This window comes from Rhamphochromis sp. 'chilingali' (genome assembly GCF_963969265.1).
Source record: "Rhamphochromis sp. 'chilingali' genome assembly, chromosome: 10".
NCBI classification, from domain to species: domain Eukaryota; kingdom Metazoa; phylum Chordata; class Actinopteri; order Cichliformes; family Cichlidae; genus Rhamphochromis; species Rhamphochromis sp. 'chilingali'.
In genome coordinates this window covers 8,398,199-8,413,020 of record NC_137937.1, presented here as the reverse complement: position 1 = coordinate 8,413,020, position 14,822 = coordinate 8,398,199, and the positions used below count along the sequence as shown (strand labels likewise).

The window sequence follows — 14,822 nt, the reverse complement described above, 5'->3', positions numbered from 1 at the left end:
ATTCCTACACCCCAGTCAGTCTGAAAGTATTCCCAGTTTATGCGCACATATCCAAATATATTTATTATTATTATTACTTTATATCGACAAATGAAGCGCAAAGGGAACGCTGGGGAGTCTCCCGGAGAGTTTTTACACACGCGGTCATTAAGCGCTTTGACTGACAGCCGAGTGCCAAAAGGCGCAGACGCGCTCCGATTGGTCAGAGCGCACTTTACAACCCCCTCTTGTTTCCGAGCACCGCACAGTCTCAGCGCATTACCTCCCCAAACTCTCGCAGGAGCCGCACGCAGCCCAGCAGCGGGACTACAGCCAGAGGAGATAGTGGACTTATTGCAGAGCGCCTTTCTCCTGCGTCGCTGTCGCTGTGCGTTTCTTCATGAACTGAGTGTTGCCTGGCACTCCGGTTAGCAATCATTCAGTGGCTGCAAAGACACATCATGAGCTCTACTTGTGAGTGCTTCTGCAGGATGTTCCGGCTGCTGGTGACGGTGGCACTCCTGTCAGGGTGCAGGGCGTCAGAGTACGAGTACTTGCCCTGGAATACGCCCGTCTACGGCAAGTCGCCCCAGTGCGTGGACATTCCGGACGACCTGCGGCTCTGTCACAACGTGGGCTACAACCGGATGATGCTGCCCAACCTGCTGGAGCACGAGACCATGGCCGAGGTGAAGCAGCAGGCCAGCAGCTGGGTGCCTCTGGTGCACAAGAACTGCCACCCGGACACGCAGGTCTTCCTGTGCTCGCTCTTTGCTCCCGTGTGCCTGGAGCGGCCGATCTACCCGTGCCGCTGGATGTGCGAGGCCGTGAGGGACGGCTGCGCCCCCATCATGGAGGCCTTCGGCTTCCCCTGGCCGGAGATGCTCACCTGTGACAAGTTTCCCGAAGGTGAAGTGTGCATTGCCATGACGACACCCAACGCCACGGAGGTTACAAAACCCACAGGTAACTCACCTAACAGCAACTTCAAAAGGTCAAACACACACACACACACACAGACACACACACACTGTATATTTGTGAATAAATGTTTGACAAGGAAATATGCAAATTAATAGCTGAATATTTCCTGGGCATAAACCTGCCATTTAAAAGGTTTATTAACATGTTGTCTATATGATGTATATTTTTATTTATTTATTTATTTATTTATTTATTTATTTATTTATTTATTTATTTTTGTTAAATAAACAAACTTTCTCAAGGTGAAATTTAAATGTAGAAATTTGAAGTCAAACTTCAATATAAAGTTGAAAACCTTTTAAGAGAATTATACTTTTTATATATATATTTATATATTCTGTATAAATAATATATTACCCCTGCAACCCTGATAAGGAAAAGCGGAAGAGGACGGATGTTTAAATAAAGAGTTCAGGTGAGGGGTTTATATTAAAATTTTTTAAAGGCATTCCCTTAAAATTCCAGTGAAAGAAAACAATCTTCAAGTTGTCTCATAAGGAAGAAGTTGAAAACGAGATATTTTGCAGTGTAGCTTGATGAATAAATATTCATTCTTTGAATCAGTTCCAATTTCTTAATATAGTATTAACTACCTAACCCTGACTAACTTGCTCACTTAGAAAACAAACAGCCAGCACTTTTGCCACCGTGTAAAAGACGACACCCGTGCAGTTAAATGGGCATGCAACTGTTGTTTCAGGGGTGAAAAGTGTGTTTGCAGATGCAAATCCGAGCACAAACAAAGCAAATGCGACCTTTTGGGGGAGCAAATTCAGCCATGAAAACCTGGATTTGATCCTGTTTTAACACCCACCACCCCTCGTGTTTTTTAAAGAAAGTCTATCACGTTTACGTTTTCCTTTCACTCTATAATCCCCTGGCTTTAATGTGCAGGTGAAGTTGCTTGCTATTGACAACGAGTGATGTTGTAATATTGCAAAAGCTCAAACAGATGTTAGTCATTTATTTCAAGGTGTTCGCTGAGCTGGAGGACAATGCTGGGAGGAAGTCAAGTAGCAAAAAAACAAAGAATAAAAAGGTTGGAGGAAAAAAATGTGAATACCTTAATATATTTAAGCCCTGTGCTCTGGCAAATGTTGTGCATCTGATGAAAAGATGGAGATCTGGAAAATCGGCGTCCAAGTTGACGTCGGGAGGGCGGTTTGTAAACAGAGCTCCCAAGGACATTCTTTTACCCCTATCATCTATCACTAATGGGTGCTTTGGTGCAGATTCCCCAAGACGCTGCATCAGCAAATGGGGTTGTAGAGGGCAATAGCATTAGTCCAGCAAAACTGTCTTCCAGCACTAACCTCTGCAAGCCAAGTTGAGAAATGCCAGAGAAGCCCATAAAAATCGCAGAAAATAACAATTCTCTGGATGATAAAGCTGAGAGCAAGGCTGCAGTGCCAGGTTCTCTATCGGTTGCTCAGGCGAGGTGAGGTGTACGCCGAGGGGTGGGGGTGGAGGGACTACAACTGCCTCATTCACTTGAACCATAAAGTTAAAGGGGTGGGGCCTCTACTTATATTTCAATCTAAAGCCCCTTACTGAACATGTTGGCCATAAATGGAGGGACTGTGGATCTTCCTGCGATAACACAGAGCTCACTGTATCTTTGGGGGAGAAGGGACGTGTTTGTGAGTGTGTGTTTTGTCGGGGGGGGGTTGTTGCTGACTGACATAGTGGTATGGATGGAGGCCTGTTTTTCTGAAAAAGACTCCTTTTTCAAGGTAAGACGAAGGGACCACACAGAGCTCCATGCTCTCCAGACTTCACCTGTTATCATTTGTCAGCACTGGGGTTAAATAAAGCCAGCCTGTTCCCACAGGTCGGCTGAAGCTCGGCTACTCAGAGTTTTGTTTTCTGGAGAGTCTCTCAGTATCTGATCTTCAGGGTGATAAACATTAACAGAGGCAAGCTAATCTCCTCAGCTGTTAATGATTGTTAATAGAGGCCAGCTAACAGTGCTTGAATACTGCAGCATAGGGACCCGTGATAAGTGATTTAAAGATGAACCAGGCGCTCAGAGGCAAAGGGACCCAGTGACTCTGTAAACATTGTCTGTTTTCACAAGCTCTTCACACCCGAGCGATGCTTTCACAAGCATTCGTTAAACACATGTAAATGGACAACTGGAAGAGAGTAGAGTGCTGTTACCTTCCCCTTTGGTTGATCGATCCAGGCCCACAGTGGGACACCGCAGTGTAGTCGGGGTTAATGTTGCAAGGACGCTGCGATCGCAATGCAGGTCCAAGTTTGTTTGGAAGGTCGGCTCAGCTGTTTGGCATGAAACGATCGTTTGTGGTATTCAAAAGAATTGAAAAATTGTGTCAGTAAAAAGTTCGCAGATATGCCTCAACTGAGTTACTTTTTGGCAAAAACACTTTTTGGCTCTTTTGGGATTTTTGTCTTTGAGCTGGCTATTATACACCTCTACACTCAAAGCCCCCTTTTAAACTCTGGAATCTCAGAACATTCTTTTAAGGTTGAATTGAATATCTTTACCATTTATTCCTTCCATATTTCTAATACTTTTTTAAAGGTGTATAGATGAGTGTTGAGCAGATGCATTTTGAAAACTGCCTTAGTGTAGCAAAAAGTAAAGAAGAGCGGCTCTTAGTTACAGCTGGCTATAAAAGCTTAAGGCATTCCTCACTGACATCAGGTCATCAGAGTGTACGAAACCCAAGGGAGTAGGTGACTGACTACTGACAGTAAACAGGATCTGTGCATCCTCAGAGATGTTAAGATGCGTAGAAGTCTGCAGGATAACTGACTGAAGTTGAATATGAGCACACCTGACCTGGTCACCAAACGGGCAACATAAATTCCATTTGACATTTTGTCTTCTATTTGCACCGATTTCTTGTCCAATTGTTTCTTTGTTTTTTGTGTGTGTGTGTTTTCATCCACAGGTTACTCTCCCATCTGCCCTCCATGTGACAACGAAATGAAAACAGACACCATTCTTGAGCACATGTGTGCCAGCGAGTTTGGTAAGCGGCGTCCCAACACCCACAAAACACAGACAGTTGGATGCACTGCATAAAATCAAAAGAACTCTTTACTGTATTTCCCATCTTCAAAGTTCATAAAGTTTTATAAAGTGTGCAACTTTTATTTTTCCCCCCATAGTACACTGTGTCCTGGCGGTACTTGGTCATATTTGGCAGTTCAATTTAATGTGACGTTTTATCTCTTGGTTAGATATACTATCCCTGTCTGGTCTGGTGGACCATGATGTTCTGTGACTAATGAATTGGGGTCATTGAAGTCTTTAAGTGGCAGATCTTTGCAGTTGTAAACTGGGATGTTTGTTCTGTTGTCTGGGCTGACTGATGTTACAGATTACCTTCTTCATATCCTAAATGGAAAAAAAAGTTAATGATAAACCATCTCCAAAAACAATTCTTAAATGCTAATACCATTTCTTCATGGAACAAGATAAGAATTTGTTTCTCATTGTGTTGACATTGGGTGTTTGACTTGTGTTAATATTCTGCAACTGTTATCTTGTAATATAAAGAGCCGAGGTAGCTGTTCTAGTGAACTGGTTCTATGGTAATAAAATCTAACTGAGCTGGAAGGTCTTTGAGTGAAATAGTTCATACATCTAAGCTAATATAGGCTAATAAATATTCTATTTAATACGTGGTATCACTTTCAACAAGAAATTTCCACTCAGAAGCACAACTAATATCCTGGTTAGCATTCAAGAGTGATAGGTGTTCTGAAAACTTGCTCTCCAACATTTGTCTGTTTGTTTGTTTTGTTTTTTTTAATAGAATTTTAGCGTTCTATTCATCTATAGCTTTTTCTCAAACTGTTATTTTAAATCTACAAATGGTCAACTGGAAGGGTAGGCTAACAAGAACCATTAGCAAGCTTAATTGCTGTAGTTGTAAAACTCCAGTGCACAGGCCACAACTTAATACAATGCAGGAAACCCTGCTGGGTTATTGTTGGAGAATTGCAACACAGAATTATTGGGTAAATGAGAATTAACACACGTAATTATTTGCTACATGCAAGGCATTGGATTTTATTCAGATGTTAAAAAAAATGCTCGTGTTTACTTTAGTGTTAGCTTTATGGATTTAAAATTTTTAGTTCAGGTTGTTAGGTGATTTCCCAAATACAAACCTGTTTCCAACAAAAATGGGACGCTCCTTAAATGTCATTCCTAGTAGTGCATGGGTTTTTTATGTTTTTTTCCATAAACATGAAGTGAGTAGAAGCCTGATTGGTATCACCGTTTTTGGTCAGAATAAGATCTGAGTGAAAACAGAATGCAGAGAATTACTAGCTAGTTTCAACTTGCATTTATGGACACAGTGACGGACTGTGTTTCCTTACAAAGGTTTTCAGAAATGAGCCTGTGTGGTGATTTCTGCCAGAGAACTTGCTGTTTTAAATGCATTGCTTCTCGAGGATCTAAAATTCACGGCTATTCTCAACTGAATGGCTGACGAATAGCTCAACTGCCAATTTTTGGCCTTGTTTATTGGGATTCTTCTAGATACTTTTAATCTTTCAATCATATTGCATACCAAAGATATGAAACCTCCAAATGTTTCACAATGTTAGGTTGAGAAAATTTTAAATTGTGGAGCTATTTTTCCCATGAATCTAATCTTTTAAGGGAGAAGTACTCTCCGTCTTCCCATCTGAATTTCAAGAAACCCATTCTGGGATGTTCTTTCTTACGCCAACTGAATCTAGTATTGACAGTTAAGTCAGTGTCTCATGTTCCACCTTGAGGGTTCTTTGCCATTACACAACTTTTCCAGTCTTTCGTTGACCTTTTCTCAACTTTGTAAAACATGTTTCCTGCTGAAAGACAACACAATTTCTTATTTTCTGCAGTTAATATGTCAACTTTTTACTTTAAGAGTAGTTGTAAGATCAAAAGCTTGGTGATGATCAGAAGATCAGTTTTAGAAGGATGTTGTTCATTTTGAAAGGCCATTCTTCAGCTCTGCAGTCATGTTCTGAGGTCGTACCAGAAATGTTCTTTTGGAACATTATCAAATCTAAAGACATATTCTGAAGGGGATTTGGAAGTGGGTTTTGAACACGTCAGAGCCTATTTGGAAATATTAAGAGATGGCTCAGAATCTGCTGCAGCCAGCTTCACACATTCTTTTCATTAGAGGATCCTCAGTCCAACTTGAATGGAAAACAACATTAAAAAAAAAACAGGAAGGAAGGACGATCTTAAGCTGAGTAGGGCACTTGTTTTAATTGTGGAAATTTGGAGGTCTTACATGAGGAATCCAGTATAAACCATATGTACTTAAAAAAAGGAAATTGAAAGCTTTGAGTTCAATTAATAACACAAACACAGATTGAACTGCAGACATGAGAACGTTCAGAAATAATACACACATGATGCACACAAGATGCAAGTTGTTCTACTTTCATCTTTTATTCACCAAAGCTTGTGGCAGCACGAATTCCAGGTGCCAGGCTAAGCAAACATAGACTGGACGCACATTGAAAACACACATTCTTCCAGTTCTCAAGAAAAAGTTTAAAGTTACATTTGTTTAACAAATTGCATCGGTGTTTATGCTGCGGTGATGAGACTTGCCCCTTTGAGTCTGCGTCCCGGTTTGCCAAGGGAGCGGGCTGCATTATTGGCTTGTTTCATCTTGGATGAAGACAGATGTTGTTTTGCTTGCTTGTCATAAGTCACCTAACCAGCTGACATATGAGGATACACAGACAGATTTAGTGTCAGGCTGAGGATGAGACCTTGTTGCTTGTGTTGACCCTGCGAGGGAGGGACATAGTCTGGAATGCAACAAACTTCTCTATTGCTTCAGTATGGCTCGATTGTGGCGGGTAAACGACTAATGCGTAGCCTGACACGACACAGCGCTGCAGCTTGCCAAAGATTTGTTTGTTAATTTTTTTTTTCAGCAGACCGACGGAATTCAGTTTTGGTCTGGAGAGAAATGCTATAAATACATCCAACAGCAGCTAAACAGCAGAAGCTAAACATGAGTTAATGCCTTGTCTTGAGCAAAAAGGAAAATGTGCAGATGGAAATATCCCACGCTTTAATCATTATGTGTTTTATCCCACAAGGTCATCCCGATATCTTTCTTGAGTTCCAAAAAAAATATTTGGACAGTAAACTTTAACAAGGCAGCATCTTAAATCCAAGCCTGTTTTGTTTGGAGAAGACTGCAAAAATAGATGTGATGGATTTCTTTGCTTTTCTCAGTGGAACACAGGGATGGAAAACCATAGAGGGGCTTGAGGGATGAACCAGAGACTGAAGCCTTTGTTAATCTGCGTGGACCAATCATGTGTTCATTAAAAAAAAAAAAAAAAACTCAACCTAGCAGTGAATTAGAATTTTTGTCCATCTCATTTACTTGAAGCTGCAAAATGAAAGATGCCAAAAATAGTGTCTATCATGCATTGCACTGCAGTGCTTCCCAGCATTTAAATTGAGCATGTTTGATTTTTCCATGTGGTTTGATAAAAGTGGAGAATTCTGTGGTGAAACTTTTGACTTGTGTCCCCTGGATGTGGAGTTTTTCTGGCACAGGAGGAAGGATGGCTGTAAGTTGTGTGTTGTTGAGCTAATGCATCAGAGTTAGAAGAACGAGTAACAGGTTTCCCTGGTGAGGACAAATATCGCTTATTTCCCTGAAATCCTCATGATTAATATAGCTGTTGGGCATGTATTTATGCACACACGTCCTATTTGCCGCACTCAGCTGTAAATGATTTCAAACATCATCACAACATCAGCTTTTTCTTCCCACTGCAATTTTTCTCCGTGCTTAAGGTTTTATGGTACCTCATTGTCCCAAAACCTCCAGAAGCCCTTCAATTAAATCTCCTCGGCTTCCAACTGTTCACTTTGTCCTTTTCCGAATTGCTCCCTCCCTTTGCAACAACAGGGCATTCCTGTGCTGGATGACTGTTCAGTCTAGCTTGGACCACTTGCCATTATTGTGAATGAGGAGCACTGCTCGCCCTCCTGCTGGGTTTATGACACGTTGGGCACTTAAGGATCCCATTAATACATCTGACCCAGCAGAGGTAATCGAGTCAGGTTTCAGAGACAACATCACAAAAAGAAATCTTACAATAGAAGTCATTTTATTTTAGTGTGCTGGCATGCGTAAAAGCATCCAAATCACTGACAGTATATCTTCCTTTTAACTTTTGTACTGTAACAAAGGTGCAGCATGCACATATATTTGATTCCACTGAAGACGTTCCCATTTTATTTAAAGAATCGTCTATTTTTGACTCCTAAAAATGAAAACCCTTGTTATAAGCTGCATATATGTACTAGTTCTGACCTTTTGGGGTTTTTTTTACACTGTAAAACTGGTGGGTTAATACCTTGACACTGGAGTAGGAAAATAATTAGTGACAGTAACTTTAATCTCTTAACATCCAACTAATTGACAGTGGACTTTTACCCAAAAGTCTTACTCAAATAAATATCTTGTCACAGGAAAACTGTAAGGCCCAAATGCATCTAAGAGCATTGTTTGATCTTCTGATCCAGGAAGGGCTTCTGAAAACACGGTCACGTCAGTGTGAACATATTCATAGCTGTTTTACAGTTAATATGCTAATGTTATAGGTTATGACATAAGAATTAAGTGGGCAGATTTGAGAAATGCTTTCTCACAGAAAGGCTATCTTCTCTTTTCTTTTCTTTCTTTTGCTCACTGTATAAGATGAATTTATTTTTTTGTTTGGTAACTTTAAAAATTGAAAATATTTTAAAAACTAATGTAGGAAGAAACACAAACAAGGGCAGTTTCACTGACCATGAGAAAAGAAACACTGTTGTCAGTTATTTGATCATTTGAACGTCTTATTGTATTCTGCTGCTGAAGAGATTAAGCCCTCAAACAACGCGAGGTGCAAAGAAAGTTCAGGGCGTTAAAGGATTATCGAGGTTGGAGGATTTATCAAGATGAAGTCCTTTCAGTGGTGGGCCAGACCTTTTCTTTTATTACACACTAATTATGACCGCTGCATTTTGACTTCTCTGAACACTAAGCCCCCTCACAGAGACTGTTTGACGGGGGATAAGTCTTAATCCGTACCATGTGCACTGTTAATACAGGGGGAGGCTCTTTATTTATTTATTTTTCAACACTTTAATTAGCAATTAGCAATACGAGTGCAACTGGAGAGCAAGGATCCAGTACAGGTTTTTCTGTCTACTATAATTCTGTAAAAAAGCAAGTGATCTGGTGTTTAAAATCGTGGAGAAAATTAGATTGAAGCCTAAGTTTGTTCTCTTCTTACTGGAGTGGGGAAATGCTTGGTCAGGCTGTTCCGCTACTGAAGGTCACAAGGCTTTATTCCCAGCTTGATCGTGATTTATCCTGACACAAATGTCAGTTAAGTCAGACATAATGCACCTAGATATACTATATGACAGGTCATAATGTGTGTGTGTGTGTGTGTGTGTGTGTGTGGGGGGGGGGGGTAATGGACATTTGGACCACCAAAGTCCAACTCGTGCTCTGTTTCAGAGGAAACTTAGAAATTAGAAGGTTAAATAGAGTTTAGTGAAAGATCAGGGGTATTTTGGTCAATCTGAAAAACATACTTGGACTTAAATGAAGGTGAAAAAAAATTATATTGCATTGCTAATTGTGATAAAGATATATGCTTTGTCTATATTTACACCTTAACCTCGTAACATCCGCCAGGTCACTAGTGATGTGTTTGTGATGCGCAGGTAAGAGGCTGGATTTTAAGGGAACATTTAGTTTCTGAAACATTGGTTGTTCACCATGTGGCTAAAATATAGCCTAACCCTAACCCTATGTGGTTCACTATTGACAAGCTGGAAGCCCAGCGCAGTATTCCTGAGAATTTATTTGTGCTTTGTTTGTTTGTTTGTTATGTCGTGAAAAGCAGAAAAATTAAGTGGCTTTGTCCATAATTGGATTTGGTCTTTGAACATCAGAAGTCACTGAAAAAACATACCGCATTATTTATTAGTATTAGGCTAAACCCCAGAATTAAGAGGATCATGGATAAGTTCTTTTGCATGAACAGGATTTGCAACAATGCACTGTTTGTGGGAAAATGAGTTTCAGTCTATGTTAATTAAATTACTTATGTATTATTAATAAACGGTGATCCAATTTTTAATCAAACATGAGTAAACAGCAAATTGTATAAGGCGGTATCTTGGCTAGCTATTCGTCATTAATCCATGTTATTGTGCAATACTGTTGACCTGAGCCACCAATAGTATTAAGATTATGAATGTACTTTGATTGTGTATGCATTCTGAAATAAAACACACATTTTTGTGCTTTAGCAGTCGTGCGCTTCACACGACTTTTTAACCTCATTCTTACTGATTATTCCCATTATTAGACTTACTGCCACACTGTTCAATAGTTGATTTGAATAATGGGCCCATGATGTACATAGACCACTTTTACTTAGCAAGTATGTTATAAGTGCTACTACTAAAATAAACATTGCTACTTTGGCAATGTTAAGAGTGTGGTAATGTACTTCATATTGTATTAAGTATGGCAGCGATTGAGACTATAACTGATTCAACAAGAGTTTTTTATTAATGTCAAATAAAAAGTATTTTCCCATATACTTCTATACAACAGGAAGTCATGTTTTGCAAATTGAAAATGCAAGTTTAAAGCACCAAAAACATTCTCTTAAAGTTTAATATTACACTCATTCTATCATTGTACTGTAAAGAGTACAATGATATATTTTTTTATGGGTTTGATTCCTTGAATTTTAATGGTTCTCATTTGGAAAAATTAGTTGTGTATATGAGGTAAAAATGATTAAGAATCATCTGTAAAGGATGGGGAACCATAGTGGCATGTTTCCTTATATCTGATCTAGTATATCTATATCTATTATTGTGTTATTGTTTTATTTATATTTTGATATTGCTAGGGATGATGCAATGATCGGGGACCATTCTTAATTTCGTTGTTCTCATGAGATTGACAATAAAGTTTCTGATTCTGATTCTGATTCTGATCACGGGAGACTGACCTGCCTAATATCCTTCATGATGATTAATTTTACTAGTGCACTACACTACCAGGAGCTGTCAGACGCAGCACTGTACAACACGTTGAGTTCAAAATGACATTCACATTTTAGAGTAAACTCATCTTTCTGTTGTTCCTCCGCCCACAGCTTTCAAGGCCAAGATCAAGGAGGTAAAGCGAGAAAACACGGACCGTAAGGTGATCCTGCAGAAGAAGAAGAAGATGTTGAAACCGGGAAACCTGAAGAAGAAGGACACAAAGAAGTTAGTGTTGTACTTGAAGAATGGTGCTGACTGCCCCTGCCAGCAGCTGGACAACTTGGGAAACCAGTATCTAATCATGGGCCGCAAGGTTGATAAGCAGTACCTCCTCACAGGCATCCACAAGTGGAACAAGTCCAGCAGAGAGTTCAAAAATGCCATCAAGAAAATGAAGACCTACAAATGTCCCGTATTTGAGAATGTTTTCAAATAATGTGACCTACCCCTTCATCACTGGTTGCATCTCATCATACATATGAACTTGCACAAGCATTCACAAACTTTCTGTTGTTCTCTTAATATATCTTTATGTCTTTGTACATTTGCAGATAGCCGATACTGTGGACTGTCTGTCGTGTTATGTTGAAGATGTGACGACAGGGTTGGGTTTTCTTTTTTTCCCCGCTTCAACTTAAAAGGACATTGTAGTAAAAGCCCTACCTTGCTGAAATCATTTCCAGTATATAGATACTTCATTCACATGCTTTCTCAAAAGGTCTGTGGATTTGTTGTGCATTTTGGGAAAATATACATACTTCTTTTTTTTTTTGCTAGCAATTAGAGGAGATGTCTAACACCACTTTCCAAGAATGTGTTTTTGTGTGTGTAAATTTGAAGCTAAAGCCAGTAAACTGTTAGCTTACCCTTTTTTTCTGAAAAAGGAAGAAGAAAAAGTGTTAGCTCAGCAAGAAGGAAACTGCTAGCTTGTCTCTGTCTAAACCTTTTAATAAAAGAAAGCATAAACTGTCATTTTACATTGAGTTTTCTGTGTATTACAAATAAAATGTATTATTTTAAACAGGGGTAGAGTCAAGCTAGCTGTTCCCTTTTACTTTAAGGCTTTGTATTAATGTAGGCTAACAATCTGCTGGCTAACTGTTATAAATACATCCAACAGCCTTTTATAAAATGGCTCTTTCTGATCATAAAGAAACTCTTAAAATCAGTGTATTTTAAACTTTAAAAGCCAATAAAGGTTTGTTGTAGAATAACTTATTGACAGAAGTCTGAATATGCTGCCATGATTATTCTGTCTAACTGAAGACTGCACTATCAGCAGTTATGAACATTTCTCTGAAGCTCATTCATTTCATCATTAAACATTGTTGTTTGAAATCCATAAGAGAAGCATTAACACCAATCACAGAGTAATTTGTAAGCCTGGGTGGCAGATTACTTGATTTTGCCTTTTTTAAATATTTCTTTTTATGTTGGTATACGTTTAGTCTGCAGTATTCATTATTCTTTGGTCATGGAATACGCCTTGTAGTCGTACAGTTTTGCAAAACTTATCAAAGAGCAAGTATTGGCAATTCTGTTTTTCTCGTTTGTTCTGCTCATGTTTCATTTTCAGCACTCTATTATTGCAAATTGGAATGTCAGCAGTACATTGTTGCCTATTACATGTACATACAAATTTTACATAAATGTATAAAAAAAAAAAACAAACTAAATGTGTTGCCGAGATTATTTTCTTGATTGTTTTTTGTCATTCATTTTCTTTCTGGTGGTTGGACCAAAACTTGGTTCAGTAAAATATCTTTAAAATTGAAATTCTTGGTTTCACGTTGTTACTAAAATATGAATACTGACATTCCTCCAGTGTTATCATCCAGTGAAAGATTTAGGTTAAATTTGTTTAAAATTTGAGTCTCTCAAGAAACAGATTATTTAAATCGCATTGCCACCCCAGCCAAGTTGGCTAAGTAGTTATTAAGTGAAATTAACAGGTAACCTTTTTGTATTTTCAGATAGATTTTCTTTCTTCTTACAGAAAAGTTGCTGTCTATCATGCAAACTAGAGGTGACTAAGGCAATCTGCTAGTGACAAAAGCAATCACAAAAAGGGCTAAGATTAAGCACCTTTTTTGTAACTATTTCACCTAGCAACAACCAGCAGCCAGTTGGGAAATACAGTTTTTTTTTTCAAAATGACCAGAAGCTGTATTATATCTAACATGTCAGCCAACTCACAAGCAATGTGCACATGACATCATGCACAGCGTCTATAGTGAATTTGTTAAGTGAGTTACAATCGTAAAAAAAAAGAGAGCATATGAAAGACTGGCAGTGGAGACAGCAGAGCCGTATTTGCTATCGAATGAAATTTCACGGACTCAAAGATGTTGTAATTCTTGCTTAAAGCACCTCTTGCATGGAACGTATGTGTAAAATTACTGTGTTACAGCCTTCTAGTTTCAGTTATTTAGGTAATCCAATTATGATACAGTAACTGATGAGTAACGAACCTGCTGGGGCAAAGTAGACAGTCTTGTTTTTGTCCCCAGTGACAGCTTCATACATTGCAAAATGCTTTTATATAATACCAAATAGAACACTGTCAGTCATACCACTAAGTGAAGTGTAAATAAATATAACCAAAGTCTGAGTGAAAATCTAAAATATTGGGGAAAAAATTACTTTCTCAAAGCTACATCTTTACTACATGTAAACACTTGTTGTTTTTAAAACTTTCTTTCAGATACACAACAGTCTCATATCTTTATGTAAGATGTTATTTTGCTCTTTGTACACGATGTGTGACACTGCCAGAACAACTGGCTTCTGCCTTGACATGTCAAACAGGGCCGTGTCAATCTAACATTTGCATGCTTTATGGAAAGATAAAGCATGCGTTGCCAGATCTCCATGCCAGAGGATCTCTGACGCATGCATGTTTTTACTCCCACCACTTCTCCAGTGATGTTAAACTCTTGTCTGGGTGGCTTTGAATCCAGGTTTATTGTGGTTTCATGGGCTGTTGGTGCGTTGGTATGTTGAGTGTAAATGCCAGTCCCGAGTTATGCATCATTAAAAGCTCATGTTGATGGTGAACTGTAATGCTTTCTTAACCAAAGGGCAGCACTGTCTAATCAAGTGTCTGTAGTTGAACAGCTATGACTTTCTAATGCAAGAGTCACAGAAGCTGCCCCCAAGATAAGCAGTAGATCTCAGCAGCCCATTGATAAATATTTTAATATAAATGCTTTTCAGAATTGAAATTCATCGTGTCAGTACAACATGTATAAACTGCAAAACATGAAACCATTCTGTTAATAAAAACGCTTGTTAAAAACAAGGCGGTATCAAACAGACCAGTGTCTTGCCCATCTGGTTTCAGCAATGGCTTTGGTAGTGGAAAATATATCTCAGATGTTGACTTTGCTTTCTAATCATCACTTCAGCTGCCTTCAAAAGAGCGCCAGAAAACTAGGGGCCAAAATGCAGCTTTGTCCTATTAAGAGATGATCTGCAAAAAATATCCTGTTGGATTCATCCTTTTACTGAAAACCTCAAATTGACAAAGCTGATGAAGTATTATTTTGATTTGTTCCACGTCACAGTCAGGCACTGTATTTATTTATCCCTCCAGTATTAATACCGCACACTTGATTTCAGTCACCAAGTTGACAGCTGGATTGAGAGCTTAGGGTTAGACACTGTGTGCATCAGATCTTGTGAAATACCTTGGCAAATTTGGTTTGGGCTTAATTATATAACGTTCTTTCACAACAGCAGAACCCCAGGTATCAGATGATCCTTTATGATCAAGCAT

At 39.0% G+C, this 14,822-nt stretch overlaps 1 protein-coding gene across 1 annotated transcript; it reads left to right on the top strand.

Annotated features, from left to right (window-relative positions):
• Positions 1-244: 244 nt before the first annotated feature.
• Positions 245-12,820, top strand: sfrp1a (secreted frizzled-related protein 1a). Its single transcript, XM_080895122.1, has 3 exons — positions 245-945; positions 3,882-3,962; positions 11,155-12,820. The coding sequence occupies exons 1-3, from the start codon at positions 441-443 to the stop codon at positions 11,478-11,480; spliced, it is 912 nt and encodes a 303-aa protein (XP_080751248.1). The 5' UTR covers positions 245-440; the 3' UTR covers positions 11,481-12,820.
• Positions 12,821-14,822: the final 2,002 nt, after the last annotated feature.

Excerpts from the sequence above, each read along its gene's own strand:
- sfrp1a (XM_080895122.1), top strand. The coding sequence starts at position 441 with ATGAGCTCTACTTGTGAGTGCTTCTGCAGGATGTTCCGGCTGCTGGTG. Across the intron at positions 946-3,881 it reads GGAGGTTACAAAACCCACAG|GTTACTCTCCCATCTGCCCT; the intron begins GTAACTCACCTA and ends TTTCATCCACAG. Across the intron at positions 3,963-11,154 it reads CATGTGTGCCAGCGAGTTTG|CTTTCAAGGCCAAGATCAAG; the intron begins GTAAGCGGCGTC and ends CTCCGCCCACAG.